General features: G+C 40.5%; 1 protein-coding gene across 1 annotated transcript in view; it reads left to right on the top strand.

Annotated features, from left to right (window-relative positions):
- Window positions 1-19,087, top strand: part of LOC145402111 (1-phosphatidylinositol 4,5-bisphosphate phosphodiesterase delta-4-like) — a 218,529-nt gene that overhangs the window by 119,846 nt on the left and 79,596 nt on the right. The window contains exons 8-10 of the mRNA XM_080274229.1: window positions 9,928-10,048; window positions 15,015-15,100; window positions 17,352-17,561. Of these exons, the coding sequence (XP_080130355.1) occupies window positions 9,928-10,048; window positions 15,015-15,100; window positions 17,352-17,561 (417 nt within the window). The remainder of the gene's footprint in view (window positions 1-9,927; window positions 10,049-15,014; window positions 15,101-17,351; window positions 17,562-19,087) is intronic.

Below are 19,087 nucleotides of genomic sequence, written 5' to 3'. Positions count from 1 at the left end.
AATTATTTGGAGAAGAACAGGGAGAATTTAGGAAGGGAAGAGGTTGAGTAGATCAGATATTCATCCTTAGGTCTTTAGTGGAAAAGTTTCTAGAGAAGGGAAGGACGTTGTATGGGGGCTTCATGGATTTGGCAAAAACATAGGGCAGAATGGATAGACAAGGAATGGGAAAATGTTGAAAATATATATATGGAGTAAATGAGACATTGTTGAATCCCATGAAGACTATGCATGAGGGTGCTAAGGCTGCAGTGTGTGTGGATATTGAACTGAGTGAATTTTTCTGTCTGAGTGTTGGATGGAAACAGGGATGTGTCATGTCTCCATGGTTGTTCAGTCTGTATGTGAATGGGGTTTTAAAAGAGGTACGGCAATGGATGTTGGAGTTGCCCTAATGAGAGAGGGCAGTGTTTGGAAACTTCCTGTACTGTTGTTTTCAGATGATACTGTATTGTTAAGTGAAGATGAAGGGGAACTGAAAGGCTTAGTGAATGAGTTTTGGAGTGTGTGTAAGAAACGGTATCTAAAGTGAATGTAGGAAAGAGAAAAGTTATGGTCTTTGAGAGAAGTGGAGTCAATGAATGTACAGTGAGGTTGGATGAGGAGGAAATGGAAATGTGAGTGCATTTAAGTACTTGGGTATTGTGATGGGTAAGCATGGAAGTTTGGAGGATGAAGTGCTTGAATGGTTGCAACAAGGAAGAAAGATTGTTGGTTCTTTGAAAGCAGCAAAAAGAAATAGGGAAGTGAGCATAGAAGTAAAAAAGTCACTGCATGATAGTATTGTGATACCAGCTCTAATGTATGGAAGTGAAGCTTGGACATTGTTGGAAGTACACTAGTCAAGAGTGAGGGCAGTGCAAATGAGTTACCTGAAAAGAGCATGTGCAGTTATATTTAGAGAGAGACTGACAAGTGAGGAAGTGAAGGAGTGTTGTGGTGTGGATGTGGATGTGATAGAAAGTGTTAGGAGAAATACTCTGTGGTATAGTCTGTCTCAGGAAAAACGAGGGTAGAATATCGTCTATTTTACTCCAAAGTCACTGTCAAAGGCCGAAGGCATCTGATTTAACGACCTGTGGGAATACAGGCTGGCCAGGGACAAGGCCTGAGGGCACACACACACACACACACACACACACACATATTATGGAAAATATTATAATAAGAAAAGATCTGAATGAAGAAGAAAGAGAAGTTTTAAAATCATTAAAGGAAGAAGTAAAGGAAAAAAATGATAAGAGGACAGAGGAAGAATGTAATACTTTTTTTTGGAGAGTATTGGATATGAAAGTAAGGAAATGGTATTTAAGGAAATAGAAGTGAAGGAAACTAAGGGGGATGGTTGTGAAAGATCAGAAGTTGAGGAAGTGGTACGGACAGAGAGTAGGAGAGAAGAGGGTATTAATAATGTCAAAAATAATTTGAAGGTGATATATACTAATGTTGATGGTTTCATATCGACAAGGATCGAAATTAATGATTTCTTAAGAGAACACGAACCTGATGTCATGTGCTTTGTAGAGACCAAATTAAGAGAAGATATTAATGTTCATTTGGGAGATGGTAAATACAAACTGTGGAGAAAAGACAGAAAAGAAAAAAAGGGAGGAGGAGTGATGATAGCAGTGAAGAACAACATAAATAGATACTGTGGAAATGGTGGAAGGCAGGGCTGAAGTGATATATATGAAATTAGAAACTGGAGAGAATGTTAAGAAAGATATGGCGGTAGTGTATGTTGGAGTGGCCCTGGTGAGAGAGGATAGTGTTTGGAAACTCCCTGTACTGTTGTTTGCAGATGATACTGTGTTGTTGAGTGAAGACGAAGGGGAGCTGCAAGGCTTGGTGGATGAGTTTGAGAGAGTGTGTAAGAAACGGAACCTAAAGGTGAATGTAGGGAAGAGTAAAGTGATGGTCTTTGAGAGGGGTGAAGTTAGTGAATGTACAGCGCGGTTGGATGGTGAGGAATTGGAAAATGTGAGTACGTTTAAGTATTTGGGTAGTGTGATGAGTAAGGATGGAGGTTTGGAGGGTGAAGTGCTTGAAAGGGTACAGCAGGGAAGAAAGGTTGCTGGTTCTTTGAAAGCGGTGATAAGAAACAGGGAAGTGAGCATGGAAGTGAAAAAGTTACTACATGACAGTATTGTGATACCAACTCTAACGTACGGAAGTGAAGCTTGGACATTGTTGGAAGGACACAAGTCAAGAGTGAGAGCAGTGGAAATGAGTTATTTAAGAGGAGCCTGTGGAGTCACGTGGAGAGACAGGCTGACGAATGAGGATATAAAGGAGCGTTGTGGTGTGGATGTGGATGTGATAGGAAGCGTTATGAGGAACACACTGAGGTGGTTTGGCCATGTGGAGAGGATGGAGGGTGAAAGACTGACGAAGAGAGTGTATGTGATTGAGGTGGAGGGGGGAAGAGGGAGGGGGAGGCCGAGGATGAGATGGAGGGATGGAGTGGAGAGGTATATGAGAGAGGGGGGTGTGAGTTGGGAGCAGGGCAGTGAAATGGCGGGGGACAGGGCAACTTGGAGGCGATTTGTTTGTGGCCACCCCAAACGGGATTGAGGCGTCTGGCAATAGATAGATAGATAGATAGTATGTTCCCCCAAAGACGAGAGCATGGAAGGATGACGAATACCATGAGATGTTGTCAGATATGGCTAGCTACTTGCAAAAAATAATTGAGAAAAGCAATAATATAATTTTGGTGTGTGACTTTAATTGTAAAGAGGTGAACTGGGAGGAATGGTACTCGGGAGGCGGCGAGGATTCGTGGGGCACTATGTTATTAAATATAATAATGAATAATGTGATGACGCAATGGATCAAAGAAGAGACACGGTTTCGAGGTGAGGACACACCAGCAAGGTTAGATTTACTGTTCACCAAAGAACCCGATGTAATAGAATCATTGGAATATCTCTGTCCTTTGGGAAAAAGTGATCGCATGGACATTGAGTTCCAGATGTTAATAGGAAAGGTCGAACCAAGAGACGAGCTTCATAGACAGGGAAGATACAACTTTGGGAAAGCAAATTTTACAGGATGGAGAAACTTTTTTGAAAATGCGGATTGGAGAAAATTCAGAGAAACAAGAGAGATACAGAGGAAGTGGGATATCTTTCTAGACCTCTATAATTTGGGAGTGGAAAAATTTGTACCAATAGTAAGAGGGAAAGAAAACAGGAAAAAGGAGTGGTTTAATAGAAGGTGTATGATAGCAAAAAAAGAGAGAGATAAGGCGTGGAACAATTGGAGAAAGAGAGGTAACGACAGAACAAAGGAAGAATATAAAAGAACAAGAAATGAATACACAAGAATACGTAGAGAAGAAGAAAGGAATTTTGAAAAAGGTATAATTGACAAATGCAAGGATGAACCCAAACTGTTTTATAGATTTGTTAATGGCAAACTGAAACAAAAGGAAGGAATCACCAAGCTGAAAGTAGAAAGAGAGGTCTTTAAGGATGTGGCAATGCAAGCAGAAATAATGAACAAACGTTTCAAGTCAGTTTTCACTAAAGAAAAGGAGCTTGTGGAAGGGGAGGGAGTGATTAGAAATGTTCCGGTGATGAAAGATATAAAAGTGGAGGTACAGGAAGTGTATAAATTACTGGAAACTCAAGATGTAAGGAAAGCCCCAGGACCTGATGGAATTTCTAATTGGGTACTGAAGGAATGCAGAGAACAACTGGCGGATAAAATTCACAGCTTAATTGTATGCTCACTGGAAGAGGGGAAAGTGCCAAAAGAATGGAAGAGGGCAAATGTGGTACCAATTTACAAGGGAGGAAACAGGGAAGAACCCCTGAATTATAGACCAGTGTCTCTAACCAGCATGGTCGCAAAATTGTGTGAGAGAATCGTGAAAGACAGATGGATAAAATATCTGGAAGAGATGAATATTTTGGCTGAATGTCAGTTTGGATTCAGAAGCGGAAGGTCATGTGTTTCTAACTTGTTGAGCTTTTACTCAAGAGCGATTGATGTGGTACAGGAGAGAGATGGTTGGGTGGATTGTGTGTACTTAGAGAAGGCCTTTGACAAGGGACCTCATAAGAGACTAATGTGGAAACTAGAATATATAGGAGGACTAAAGGGGAAACTTCTGGAATGGATGAGAGTTTTTGAGAGACAGACAAATGAGAACAGTAATAAAGGAAAAGATGTCTGGATGGAGGGAAGTAACAAGTGGAGTCCCTCAAGGCTCAGTGTTGGCGCCAGTAATGTTCCTGATTTACGTAAATGATATGGTAGATGGAGTGAACAGTTATGCAAGTCTGTTGGCTGATGATGTAAAGATCTTGAGGAAGATAGAGGTTGAGGAGGATTGTAAAATACTGCAGGAGGATTTGAATAGGATACACAATTGGAGCCGGACGTGGGAAATGAAATTTAATGTAAAGAAATTTAAAATATTGGAAATGGGTAAAAGTACCAGGAGACCATCACTGAATTATTTTTTGGGTAATGAATTAATCACAAAAAGGAGAGAAGAGAAAGATTTGGGAGTGCTGGTCCAAGATAGTTTGTCACCAGAAAAGCACATTAACAAGATAGTTGGAGAGACTTATAAACTCTTGACTAACATAAGAGTAGCATTTCATTATATGGATGAGGAAATGATGAAAAAATTGGTAGTGGCCATGATCCGCCCCAGGTTAGAATATGCAGCGGTAGTGTGGTCCCCACACAAAAAGAAAGATATAAACAAGATTGAGAGAATACAAAGAACAGCAACCAAGATGGTCCCCAGTCTGGCAGATCTGTCATACAGAGAGAGGCTGGAAAAACTGGATTTGCCTTCCTTAGAGGAAAGGAGAAGGAGGGGAGACATGATTGCAGTGTTCAGGACCATGGTGGGAGTAGTTAAGATTGACAAAGAAGATCTGTTTGTATGGGATAAGAGAGCAACAAGAGGACATGGAATGAAATTGAAAAAGTCAAGCTGCTTGAAGGATATCAAGAAATATAGCTTTCCTTACAGAAGTATAGACTTATGGAATAGCCTGGACAAAGAGATCGTCCAGTCTAGAAACTTAAACGAGTTTAAAGTTAAATTCGACTTACTGAGAAACAGCGACGGAAACCCACAAGCATAGTACATTCCGTGTATATCACAATTAGGTATATTAGGTAAATACTTAAATATTTGGAACGATTTAGACAAAGAGGTGGTGCATGAGAAAAACATTCATGTGTGTAAAGGTAGACTTGATAAATGTGGATATGGAGACAGGACAACACAAGCATTGCTCAATTCCTGTATACTACAAATAGGTAAATACACACACACACACACAGACACACACACACACACAATGAATGAATGGGTATAAGTGACCCACTATGCTCACAGGTCAATACGAGTACTTTCGAGTACAACCATGATATATAAAAGTGGTGAGGGTAACAATGGTGTGTCCTTGGAGAGGCCAGGTGGCCTGGGTTGGTGAGTCAATGAGGTCAAGTGGTATTACAGCCACGCCCACTAACTCCTGATAAGCTGCTTTTAATATGTTATTACCTTGGTACTAATTGCAAGGAGTGAAAAACAGCTGCCTGGACATTATATACCTACATACACACAATAAACTGCTGAAAGCAATTGAAGTTAAATCAGTAAAATGTACTCGTACTTGGATTCGAGTGCACAAATGTACTCGTACTTGGACTCGTGTTCAGCTGTAAAACGGAGTACTTGTACTTGTACTTGGATTCGTGATACTGTAATGTAATCGTACTTGAACTCGAGTACAGAAAAATGTACTCGAACCCAAGCCTGGTTGTGGTGTGGTGTCGCACGTTGTGTTGTGTTGTATTGTGATGTCGCACGTTGTGTTGTGTTGTGCTGTGGTGTCACACGTTGTGTTGTGTTGTGTTATGTTGTGTTGTGGTGTGGTGTCGCACGTTGTGTTGTGTTGTATTGTGATGTCACAAGTTGTGTTGTGTTGTGGTGTGGTGTCGCACGTTGTGTTGTGTTGTGGCGTGGTGTCACACGTTGTGTTGTGTTGTGGTGTGGTGTCGCACGTTGTGTTGTGTTGTTGTTTGGTGTGGTGTCGCACGTTGTGTTGTGTTGTTGTTTGGTGTGGTGTTGCACGTTGTGTTGTGTTGTATTGTGATGTCGTACATTGTGTTGTGTTGTTGCACGTTGTTTTGCCCACATACACAACATTTGCACACACACACACACACACACACACACACACACACACACACACACACACACACACATACACACACACACACCTGAGCTGGGATCAGCAATCTCTTTCCCATTGTGACCTCTATTTCCTTACCCAGCATTCCTTCCCTCTCCCTAAGGACTTCCCACTTCACCTGTCCCTTGTTTCTCTCCGTCTTTGTGCCGTGATTAGAAATATGGACAGAATAGGGTTGAGACTGAATGGCTTGTTCTTTGTTACTTTGTTAAAACGATAAATATAAACAAACACGTTTGTTTAAATAACTAACGACCTACCAAGAAATCTATCATTCTGTCAGAATATATACATATATATATATATATATATATATATATATATATATACACACAACTTAGAACTATAAAACTTATATGTAAACTTCAGGAAACTGGCAAATGGGGCCCCCACCTTAGAAAATTCCTTGGTGCGCCCCTGCTGGGCACTGATAGATAAACAGAGGCTTCACATTGTTTTATTACTTAAGCGTCGTGTGTGTGTGTGCGTGTACGTTTTTTCATAGTGATAGCTGAGTAGCCTAGGGAAGAGGAGGGATCGGATTAACAGGATGGGGGGAGGGGGATTCCACCAGTGAAGAAGAAGGTTTAGATGAGGGAGACATGAATATCGAGTGATAGATAGAGAGAGAGAGAGAGATTGTATTTTCAATGTAAATTTTAGAATATAATGAATATTTATAAAGGAAATGCTACTGTTGATCCTTCGATCAGTAATACTATTGTAAATTAGTTTATGTTTTTCCATAAAGAATAGTAATAAAACAATAAAATAAAATAATTTTTCTTCATTTTTCATGGCTATTTCATTGGCTTCCTTACCCTTTTGCCCTAACCCTTCCCACATTCCGACCCGGGCCACTCCCATCCTCCATCCCTCCTCATATGGACCGATATCTGGACACTGACAGATAAATAGAGGCTACACATTGTTTTATTATTTAAGCGTCGTGTGTGTGTGTGTGTGTGTGTGTGTGTGTGTGTGTAGAGGAAAGAAAACGGAAGAGGGAAGGAGGAAGGTCCAGAATCCCGAGGGGACCTCTTAATCCTTCACACGGTCACTCGTGTTCCGATTATGGAAAAGGCTTTGTAAAATTCTCTCCCTCATGTTTCCTGAGGAAGGGTATAGTTGGGCTATGTGGAGAGGATGAAGAGCGAGAGACTGATAAGGAGAGTGTTTGTGGATGAGCTGGAGGGGGGGAGAGATTGGGGGAGGCCGAGGATGAGATGGAGGGATGTAGTGGAGAGGTATATGAGAGAGGGATGTGAGCTTGGGGGAGGGCAGTGAAATGATGGGGGACAGGGCAACATGGAGGCAATTTGTTTGTGGTCACCCCTTATGGGATTGAGGTGTCTGACAATAGATATATAGATAGACTAATATTTCTGACTCATTGTCAGTCCTCTGTTTTTCTCTCAGTCCCACTTTACTACATAGATGACTCAATCTTGCCCTGACTCAACACAGTCTCTCTCTCTCTTTCTCTCTCTCTCTCTCACATGCAGTTGCAGTACATGCATTCCCTAGTAGCCTCCAGCCGTGTTGCAAGTGCAGTTCTTTACAGCATCCTAATACCACCTGTAGTTGATAATCATATTCCAACTCAGCTGCAGGCATTTTCATTGCAGAATGCTTTCCCACATACATTCCTCAGCCTTGTCCCAGCTTCACATGAATACAGTATATATATATATATATATATATATACAGTATATATATGCCTCACGTCAATTTTTTTTTTTTCCCCCCCCAACTCAGCTGCAGCCCCTCATTCCATATCAGTTCACCTTTATTTGTTTCCCAGCTTTGTCCAAGATAATTGTAGACCCTCAGCTCAGCCAGGTTTTTCACAGTAAAAAGCCTTCTGTATATCAGTATCCAACTCAAACTATATTCTTTTCTTCCATCTTTAAGTAATGCAAACTCCTGAACTTTCTGTACCTCTTATTCTATCTATCTATCTATTGCCAGACGCCTCAATCCTGTTTGGGGTGGCCACAAACAAATCGTCTCCAAGTCACCCTGTCCCCCGCCATTTCACTGCGCTGCTCCCAACTCACACTCCCCTCTCTCATATACTTCTCCACCCCATCCCTCCATCTCATCCTCGGCCTCCCCCTCCCTCTTCCCCCTTCCACCTCACTCACATAAACTCTCTTCATCAGTCTTTCACCCTCCATCCTCTCCACATGGCCAAACCACCTCAGTGTGTTCCTCATAACGCTTCCTATCACATCCACATCCACACCACAACGCTCCTTTATATCCTCATTTGTCAGCCTGTCTCTCCATGTGACTCCACAGGCTTCTCTTAAATAACTCATTTCCACTGCTCTCACTCTTGTGTCCTTCCAACAACGTCCAAGCTTCACTTCCGTACGTTAGAGTTGGTATCACAATACTGTCATGTAGTAACTTTTTCACTTCCATGCTCACTTCCCGTTTCTTATCACTGCTTTCAAAGAACCAGCAACCTTTCTTCCCTGCTGTACCCTTTCAAGCACTTCACCCTCCAAACCTCCATCCTTACTCATCACACTACCCAAATACTTAAACGTACTCACATTTTCCAATTCCTCATCATCTAACCTCGCTGTACATTCACTGACTTCACCTCTCTCAAAGACCATCACTTTACTCTTCCCTACATTCACCTTTAGATTCCGTTTCTTACACACGCTCCCAAACTCATCCACCAAGCCTTGCAGCTCCCCTTTGTCTTCACTCAACAACACAGTATCATCTGCAAACAACAGTACAGGGAGTTTCCAAACACTATCCTCTCTCACCAGGGCCACTCCAACATCCACTCTTTATTACCCCATCCATGTACAGATTGAACAACCATGGAGACATGACACATCCCTGTTTCAACCCAACTTTCAAAGAGAAAAATTCACTTGGTTCACCATCCACACGCATTGCAGCCTTCGCACCATCTTACATACTCTTCACAGCATTCAACAACTTCCCATCTACTCCATACTGTATATTCTTAACACTTTCCACAATCCTTGTCTATCCACCGTCATATTCTTTCTCCAAATCCATGAAAGCCGCATACAACTTCTTTCCCTTCTCTAGAAACTTTTCCACTAAAGATCTAAGAATGAATATCTGATCTACACAACCTCTTTCCTTCCTAAAGCCTCACTGTTCTTCTCCAACTAATTTCTCTGTTCTTTCTCTAACTCTGTCAATAAGTATCCTACCATACACTTTTCCTGTTATTCTAAGAAGACAAATGCCCCTATGATTACCACACACTTCTTTTTCCCTTGTACAAGGGAATAATTATTCCTGACTTCCAATCCTCTGGGACTCTCCCTTCCTCCCAGGCCAATCTGCACATCTTCCACATCCATTCTACTACTATCTCTCCCCCATGCTTCAGCATTTCACCACACATTCCATGAATTCCTGGGGCTTTCTCCGATTTAACTTTCTTCATTGCTTCCACAAGTTCTGTCCTACTGATTTCTTCCTGTCTTCTCACCTCCCTCCTTCTCCTAGCCATTCCCCAGCCACTTATACTCGCATTACTTCCATCCTCTATGTTCAACAATTCCTTAAAGTGTTCTCTCCATCTGCTCACTTTTTCTCCTTTCTCCATTAGTGATCTACCATTTTTATCTTTCACTCCCCTGCTAACTTCACCTCTTATTTTATGTATTAATATACCTCTCTTGTCCACCAGGGTTTTACCACATGTTACTGTCGGACATGTTTGATGTGTTCACCTGCGAGCACCAGAACAGCATCCACCAGGACATGAACCAACCTCTCTCTCACTACTTCATCTCATCATCTCACAACACGTCAGTATCTTGATCTTGTTGGCATGCATATGTTTGAAAATGTGTGAGTGACGGGAGTTGAAATGATACTGTAAATGAATTTATGTAATTTGAATTGAACAAGATTCATGTGAATATTGTGAAGGAAGCCATGGTCTAAGTAAAATACAATGTACTTAAACGACTAGGGCTTAGATGAAATGGATGTGAAGAAGGTTGTGGAAGGGGGTATATGAATGTGTTTTAGAGTGGGAGGCATGGAAGGCAAGAGGATGGTATGATATAAGTAAATATGTGAAAGGTGAGGTGTTAAAGTGAAAGAACAAGAGGATCAGTGAAGGATAACATGTTTTGATGGAGTCTGTTTGGAGATGCACATCTCAAGAGTTGCTTTTCCTCTTTAATCTGACAGACCACATGGTAGCTCTGTTTCATAATTGTTGTGAAACACTATACTCCCCACTGTTGATCCCCCACTCGTTGGTTGCAGGCTAACTCAGACTCCTGGGGGATTTTATGAATACTGTATGTATTTACACAAGTTGAACACAGAGCTTGCCTCCACCACGTCTGCCTTGTCTCTGAGCAGAAAGCTGGCCCGCTGCTAGCTCTCCCTCTTGAAAAAGACTATGTAAGCAGAATTTGAACTAGACCGGACCTTAGGTAAGGGGTTTAGTCCACGTACATCCTACTTAGAAACACACTTACAGACAACTGGTAGAATATACTTACTACAGGATTACAAGTGGTTACAATTTTCCCTTCTGGTATGGAAAAATTGTTTCTCCTGACACAATTGGGTGAATATTACGTAAGTAGCTTAGGTACACAGTGGGTGGAGGTATCAATGAATAACATGGTAAGAGTGTAATTGGATAGATAATATAGTTAACTTCTGACTACATGGGAGTACAATAATGAAAGGGTTAGAATATTGTAATGCAAGTACAGTAAAACCTCAATATAACGGACTTCAGTAGACCAGAATTCGCTTTTATCGGACTCGAGGAGCTACTGGACTAAATTCCTATATATTGGAAAAAGTCCAATAAAGCCAGAAGCAGTCCGGACTGCCTGACCACTTCAGCTGTTTTCACTACAACAAGGTAAATTAAAGACTTGTTTATCAGTGTACAGTACAGTATTATTATATATATATTGTACCATTTGATTCGTGTAGTGAAAATATCACACAGTACAGTATCACAATGGTAGTCAAAACAGTGTAAAAACCGTTCATGCAGTCCAGACTAATGTCTGATACAGTAGAAGTCCTATTTTTCAGCATCTATGGGACCAGGCAAGTGCCGAAATATCAAAATTGCTGAATTATCAAAAACCCTACCCACTCAGTACCTTATATGTTTCGGTGAACACTATCATCACCACTCATATCATTACAAATGTGTTTGGAGAGAGTACTGTATACTGTTTGATACTGTACAATACTGTAATGAATACAGTACTATACATGAATATGAAAAATAAAGAAATTAGTGAACATACTGTATATAAATGTAATGGTACAGTAGGCCTACAAGTTCACATGCACTTACCTAAACTTATAGTAGGTTCCTTATTTACATATGTACAATAGAAGGGGTTGATTGGACTCTGCTACTGCTGCAAGAAGTCCCCAGCAATAGAAGGTTCTGCAACAGGCTCTAAGGACTCATGGAGAATTTCAAGACTGACGAAAAAAATCGGAAAATCTGCCGAATGATCAGAGATTTTCGTAAATGGGACTATTTCTCAAAACTGCCGAAATATCAGATTTGCCGGGGAATTGGATGCCGAAGAATTGGACTTTTACTGTATATTGAAAAAAGTCCGGGGTAGCAGGGGGAAGCCCGGATGTCGTTTTTATTGGAATTTCGCATGTTTTGGAATGGTTTGGGCCCCAATTAGTCTCTTGTAGTGAGGTCTTACTGTAGTTGCGATCCAGTAAGGAAGGAAATATATTTACAGCACATGACCATGTTAAAATTCAGTGAAAAGTGATAAGTATTACTGAGGGTAAAATTAGAAGGTACTGTAATTCTATCTATCTATTGCCAGACGCCTCAATCCCGTTTGGGGTGGCCACAAACAAATCGCCTCCAAGTCGCCCTGTCCCCCGCCATTTCACTCCCCTGCTCCCAACTCACACCCCCCTCTCTCATATACCTCTCCACCCCATCTCTCCATCTCATCCTCGGCCTCCCCCTCCCTCTTTCCCCCTCCACCTCACTCACATACACTCTCTTCGTCAGTCTTTCACCCTCCATCCTCTCCACATGGCCAAACCACCTCAGTGTGTTCCTCATAACGCTTCCTATCACATCCACATCAACACCACAACGCTCCTTTATATTAATGCATTATAATGTAATAAGTAATTAATTAACAGGGTATGGAGTATGTGGTAAGTATAGTAACTGTAGGAGCACATACTGTAGACTATAATTCTTCATAAGTTCACTGTTGAAGTTCATTATATAGGGTGAGAATTGAAAATTATAATAATACATGTCATAATGATCATAAAGCAGCTGAGTACACTGCAGTTGAATTTACATAAAAACTGTCTTTAAGAGTGATGTCCTTTAATAGTACCTTCACTCACATCTTAAATGTCAGGACCAACTTGCCTAGCCCCGGGCTTCTACACTCCTCGTGGGGCATTGTAGGATTGGATGATGGATGGATGGAACTTCCACACATTTATTATCCTTTTCTAAAATCGTTCTTTATGTTGTTGATTCACAGTTCAATGTTTAGGTCTGTATTATCATACCTTCGTTTCCTTTACAACTATTTTCACTTATTCACAGCAGTCTTTCCTTCAGTATCAAGTCACATAATCTTCACATCTTCAGCAGTCATAATGAGTGTCACTGAGAACTACCAGTTTCCATGTCTCTTGGTTGCTGCACTAATCTTGTCACAGTGCGGATCTCATGCAGTCTTTAATCATTTGCTTAACACAACAGTTAAGTTTACATATAGTAACAAAAAATCCAATAAGACAAATTACCACTGGGGGAAACACAAAGACTGGATGTACCCATGAACGGTTATAGGCTGAAGAAAACTAGTCCATAACAAAATCACTCTCATTAATAAAATCCAACATGTGTACGTTGTCTGATGTGATGGAAAGATTGTCAGCAGGCAGATGGAATGTCACATGAATGGATTGGAAAATATATGTGGGCACAAAGTGCAAAGTGATGATGTGTAGCATTAGCGACCACAGACTCTGATTTTACTGTACAGTAATCAGGGGCCTTGTACAAACCAGTTGCAGGTACAGAGCGAACAGGAGTTCCAGGACAAATAAGACTAACAGGAGTTGATACACTAAAGAAGAAATAGCAGATGTGGTTCAGAGAAGCATGGTGCACTTGGAGTTTGGGGGTTGGAACAAAGGAACAGACAGATTGTACTGAGAAATTATGAACTAAGGCAGATTCTCAAGGAGCAGCGCTACTAAGAAAGATTTTCAAGAGATGGGCAACACACACTCGAGAATTAGGTGTAAGAAAAGCACAGCTGCTGAAATCATTGGACGATGTGAAAGCAGCAGAGATATGATCATGTAAGAGAAGAAAGTACTCTAAAGAAACAGAAGCCTGTAGTAAGGAATTATTGTATCAGAAAGGAAAAGGAATGATGTGGAATAGATCGAATGTGATAGAAGAACAAAGAGGGATATGAACAACGGTCTCTTCAGTAAGAAACGTGGCCACAAGAGTTGGGTAGTAGTATTCCAAAGAGGAAAATGAAAGCACTGGAGACAAGTCGAAGTTGGAGTGAGCCCATTCCAATGTAGAGGGGAGGTCAGAGATAGGTACCAAATCTATAGAGACATGACCATCAACGGCATTTACTGGAATATGACCTAAGGTAATAACGTGGGAGACGAGAGTCCAGAGAAACTTGTAGGTTGTCCATGTGGAGTTTTGCATACAACAATTCTGAGACAATCTTGACTTTTGAGATCTCCTTTGTTAGCATTCCTGTAAAGTTGTATAATGTGTGTGTAACATCATGTAAATGGTTTGTGATCTGTAGCATAGAGTGTTGAACATTAATTACTCTGTTTTGAGATTCTAGGGCATTGGCTAATTCAACAAGGTCAGATAGTGGTTACAACACTAGCCAGCTTATCCATAGAGCCATGCCCTCGCAACAACCATCTGAGACACGTGGAAGGGCAGTGGGAAATTTGCAAATAATTATGGGTATACCTTGTGACAGACCACCATTTTATCAAAAAGGAGGAAATTAACCCAGTCAGTCAGGGGCAACTGGTAGGAGATGATTTACATCAACAGACAAGTTGGCTAGTGCCACGTAAACTGGTAAGTAGATGAAGCACCCAGTATGCCCCCCCCCCCATACCTTACTCACTGTTTTTACTATAGTGTAGTATAGTAAGGTTAGAATGATTTGGCTGATGTATATTAATGAAACATGGGCAGTGAATGAGGAAAATGTTTGCAAATTTGAGTGCATTGAAATGAGAATGGTGAGAAGGATGTTGAGTGTCACACTGAGGGATGGACCATGTGCAGGTTTAAGAGGACACTTGGGCACAGGGTGTTAATGGGGTGATATACATGGGTAGGCTGGGGTGGTTTGGACATTACTGTAGTTGAAAGTAACTGCGGTAGGTGAAGTGCTGGGCAGCCCTGAACATGGAAGTGAGATCCCTAATTGGCAGACCAAGGAAAATAGTGGATAAGATCTAGATCATGGATCTCAAGGTTAACAGACTTAACCAGAATGCTGGAGGAGACCATCTAACTTGAAAAATAGCAGTTAGAAAAACAATAATGTTTTAGATTGGATTATTAATTTACAAAAGATATGTACTGTATAGACTTGTGTGGTTAAGGAAATAGAAAGACAAGTGTTCCTGTGAGAGAGTGAGAAGGAAAGAAGGGATTGGTTGTTTGGTATGGGATATATTTATTGCCTATTTCAATTTGTATGTTTACAGGTACCTGACAGGCCACCAACTGGCAGGGGAGAGCAGTGTGGAGGGTTACATAAGTGCACTTAAGAAGGGTTGTCGCCTCCTGGAATGTGAGTCTTGAAATATCTACCTTGTGGGAACATGACAACTATCACCCTAGCTGAAGTACATGTATTTTAGAACATCTGTCACCATTCTCACCTGTCAAAACTAGGTTCTCTGATTGTGGTTTTATTGTCCTGAGATCAGATTTCTTTCCGATGATGTTATATGGGACTGAAATTCTGGTATTCATCCTCTTGCACCCTCCAACACAGCAGCACCTTAATAAATATTAAGATAAACTAGGTCTGAGTAACATATCACTTCATACTACATTATAGACAGTAGGCCTTAGTGCATATGGTACATACTTTGTGGTCAGTCATCTTTTGCCTTATGGTTCGGCTGCTTGATAAGTTATTCATCCAAAGTCCACTAGTATATGCATTTTAAAGGCATGGTTTATTAAGTACTTTATGCATGGTACTAACTGAAAGAAACTGAGTAGACTTTACAGTTTTCTGTATGTAAATATTTCCAATGATGTTGTTTTACTTAAAGTTATTCCATTATTAACCCTTTGAGATTCTCATGACTATTTCGATCGTCATTTCAAATCCAACCTCAGAGATTCTCATGACGCTTTTCATCGTCATTTTACGAAACTTTTGTAAAATATTCACCATAAATCGCATTTACTCATCATAACAAAGATGCTTGAGCATGATGTCACGGAATGGTTGCTCTATGCATGGTGGTACTGCACAGCTGGCCTGACTCATGGCTTTGTTTCTTTATAACTTTATTCATGGTGAATATTTTTCTACAGCAAGGTATAAAATGTTTGGTTTTTGCCTAACTTCAACTCGTCACTTTGACTTTTTATTTTCCATGTTTTCCTTTTACGAACATACTGCGATAAAGTACAACTTTTCAGCTTCAAAATAACACCACAACCAGCATCCTATCATAAAAAGTGTATTTACACTGATCAGTCAAAGAAAAAACATCACGAAGTGAATATGCGGCCGAGACTAAATAAAATAAAATTGTGCATCTTTTTCCTTTCGCTTTACTGCACATTGAAATGCAAGTATTACCATAATTTATATATCATTGTAATGGTAATGCATTGTATTTTGCATGGTTTAAACCAAATTTACATATCTTTGCATGGTTTAAACCAAATTTACATATCTGTACTCGTTATTTTTTGCTGAATATTTTTTTACAGCAAGATATAAAGTTTTTGCTTTTCGCCTAACTTCAACTCATCATTTTGACATTTTATTTTCTTTGTTCTCTTCTTTTTGAACATACTGCAATAAAGTTCAACTATTCTGCTTTAAAATGACACCAAAACCAACATTCTGTCATGAAAAGTGTATTTTCACAGAGCAGTCAAAGTAAAATATCGGACCGCAAAGATGTGGGTCAGTGTGAGTGGCTGACTCTAGCACAGACATAATCTACCCTGCCCAGAAACCTGATAGGGTTAAGATGATTATGAATTTTACACTTACCCATCTTAAAGTTGGTTATGGTTATCTTCTCTAAAATTGAGTGGAATTTGTGTTTCTGCCCTTCTCTGTCTGTATACCGGATGATCTGGACTACATAAAGTCTTTGGAGGAGCTTGATAAAATTTATTGGATTGTACCTGTTGATTGAAGTCAGTAAAAGTACATTAGGGAACAAGGACAAAGTTAACTTTTAAGGATCACCTTATTTCAGCATGGTGGAGGTAACACACTCAAACTGAGCATCTATAAAATTCATTGAAAATTTGTTTTGAAGAAAGGAAATAATGTAGTTTGTGTAATCTCAGAACCATGGACCAGTATCATATTTAGTGGAAGGTAGCATTTTTCATGCACTCATCTTATGCACTTTGGATAGACAGCCATATGAAGCTACATTTCATTTGATATCACTCACTGTAATACTGTAAAATGAAATAAAAATGCTTAAAGTAAGGGAAATACAAGTAATTTACAAAGCAGATAATTCAGGGCAACAACTTACAGGGGGGAAAAAAAATTAAGCAAAGCATATGAGTGAAATACAGTCAAATGGTAATTGGATGTTAGGTGTTGGGGTATAATCGGGTGTGTGGATAATTGGGCTTGCTCTGTGACCATAATCCATTCATATTCAGAGCAATAGGAATTAGTTTTTGATGAAGGGTGTGCCATTTTATCCAATGAAATCTGCTGATGGGAAAGGTGTTCTGAGTCTTAAACCCAGAGATGGATGTGTTGTAGAGACAGTGAAAGAGAGACCAGCAACAGTCAGTAAACCCATTTAATTTTACCACAGTGGATGTGTGGGATGGTGATGATGGAGATCCAATCATCTACCATGGCCACACTCTTACTTCTAAGATCACCCTGGCTGACGTGTTGAGGGATGGGCTACGGGAATATGCATTTGAAGCCTCACCTTACCCTGTTATCCTGTCCATTGAAAACCACCTAAGTGTTGAGCAGCAGAAAGTTATGGTGCGCCTCATGAAGGACATCCTGGGAGGTGAGTTTCAGCAATAGAAAGTTATTATGGAGCTTGTGAAAGTAATCCTGGGTGGTGAGTCTGATAAAAGCTTTTGATGTGCCTATTGAAGGTGGTGATAGGAGGTGAGCTTGAACAGCAGAAGGCTGTGGTTTACCCAATAAAGGAGATCCTGGGAGGTGAGTTTGGTGGGTCATATTAGAATTTTTCGGTAAAATATTGAGGTATCTTCTTTCCATCCATCCTCTTCTGTCTTTCTTTCCTTCATTCTTTCCTCATCCTTCAGCCTATGGGTATCTTTACACTCCCTCTTCTGTCTTTCTTTCCTCCTTCTGCCTGTGGGTGACACTCTACACTGAGTGACAAGCCAAATGGTTTCCTGTATGCCTGGAAACCATTTACTGTGCTGGGTGGTAACCATATAACCAAATCTTGCACCTCGTGGTTTTGTGTATATATATGTATGTATATATATATATATATACAGTAATCACTCTAATATCCGGACGCCCAATAACCGAACATCCCCACTAACCGAACCTTATCGTCCTGGGATGAAACATTCCCAAAATGGTCCGAAAATCCAAAAAAATTGGAAAAAAAAATCGATTTTTTGCCGTCCGTAATTTGAACTTGCCGCGCGCGCCACGTGAGAGCATTGTTTTGGTTCGTCATTCCTCCGACGTCCGATAGAGCGCCGCTGCATCCTCCCCACTTCCCGCCTGTCTCTCACCGCGACAAGAGTCACCGCTCGACGTGAGTTTGCGGCTGTCTTCAGAGTCTTCTGTAGTCGGTACGCCATCACCACTACCCACCGATGCACCCCTTGGACGCCTGCCAGTGATACTCTTGGGCTCTGACAGTGAATAAACAGCAAGAACTTCTCCACTAGACCACACGGGAATTTTGAGTGTTGTGCAGTGAAAAAAACGGTGTGTTGTGTTAAGGTTTTCAAGTTGGGAGAAAAGACTAAGTAGAAAAGAAATTTAACGTAACTAACCTTCTTTGTTTTGGCTTTGGAAACTTAAAAAAACTTGGGAAAAGTTTATGTGCAACACTTAAATTTAATGGAACATTATTTGGACTAAAGTGAACACTGTGAAAAGAACGGACTTCTGTGTGTTAGTGACTAAGTTCAGTGCAAGACTTCAGGAAGAGTGTAGTGCAAGTGCTTCAGGAAATCGTTCTTACTGTCAGAGTCCGAGAGGAGGCGGTTATTCATCAAGGTGGCCAGGGACTTGCTGTAAGTAGCCAAAATGTTTCATGTTGTACTATTTCCCATACTATATTTACCAGAATGTTTCATATTGTATTTTTTCCCATACTATACTTACCAGAAAGTGTCATACTGTACTTCTTTCCATACTAAACTTACCTCATGCATGTGCAGTAGGAATGTGTTTTTCAGAGTTCGGTTAGGTTCGGTTAGGTTAGGTTCGGTTAGAGTCCATAAGTACCAGAATGTTTATTAATGTATGAACATACTTCTAAACCCACATTTTATGTGTCTATTGCATTTATTTCAGTATTTATGTGCCTTATTGGTG

This window comes from Coenobita brevimanus, chromosome 57, assembly GCF_032717465.1.
Source record: "Coenobita brevimanus isolate Jiangsu-jjx chromosome 57, ASM3271746v2, whole genome shotgun sequence".
NCBI lineage: Eukaryota > Metazoa > Arthropoda > Malacostraca > Decapoda > Coenobitidae > Coenobita > Coenobita brevimanus.
The sequence above is the reverse complement of the archived record's forward strand: the minus strand, read 5'-3'. Positions and strand labels throughout refer to the sequence as shown.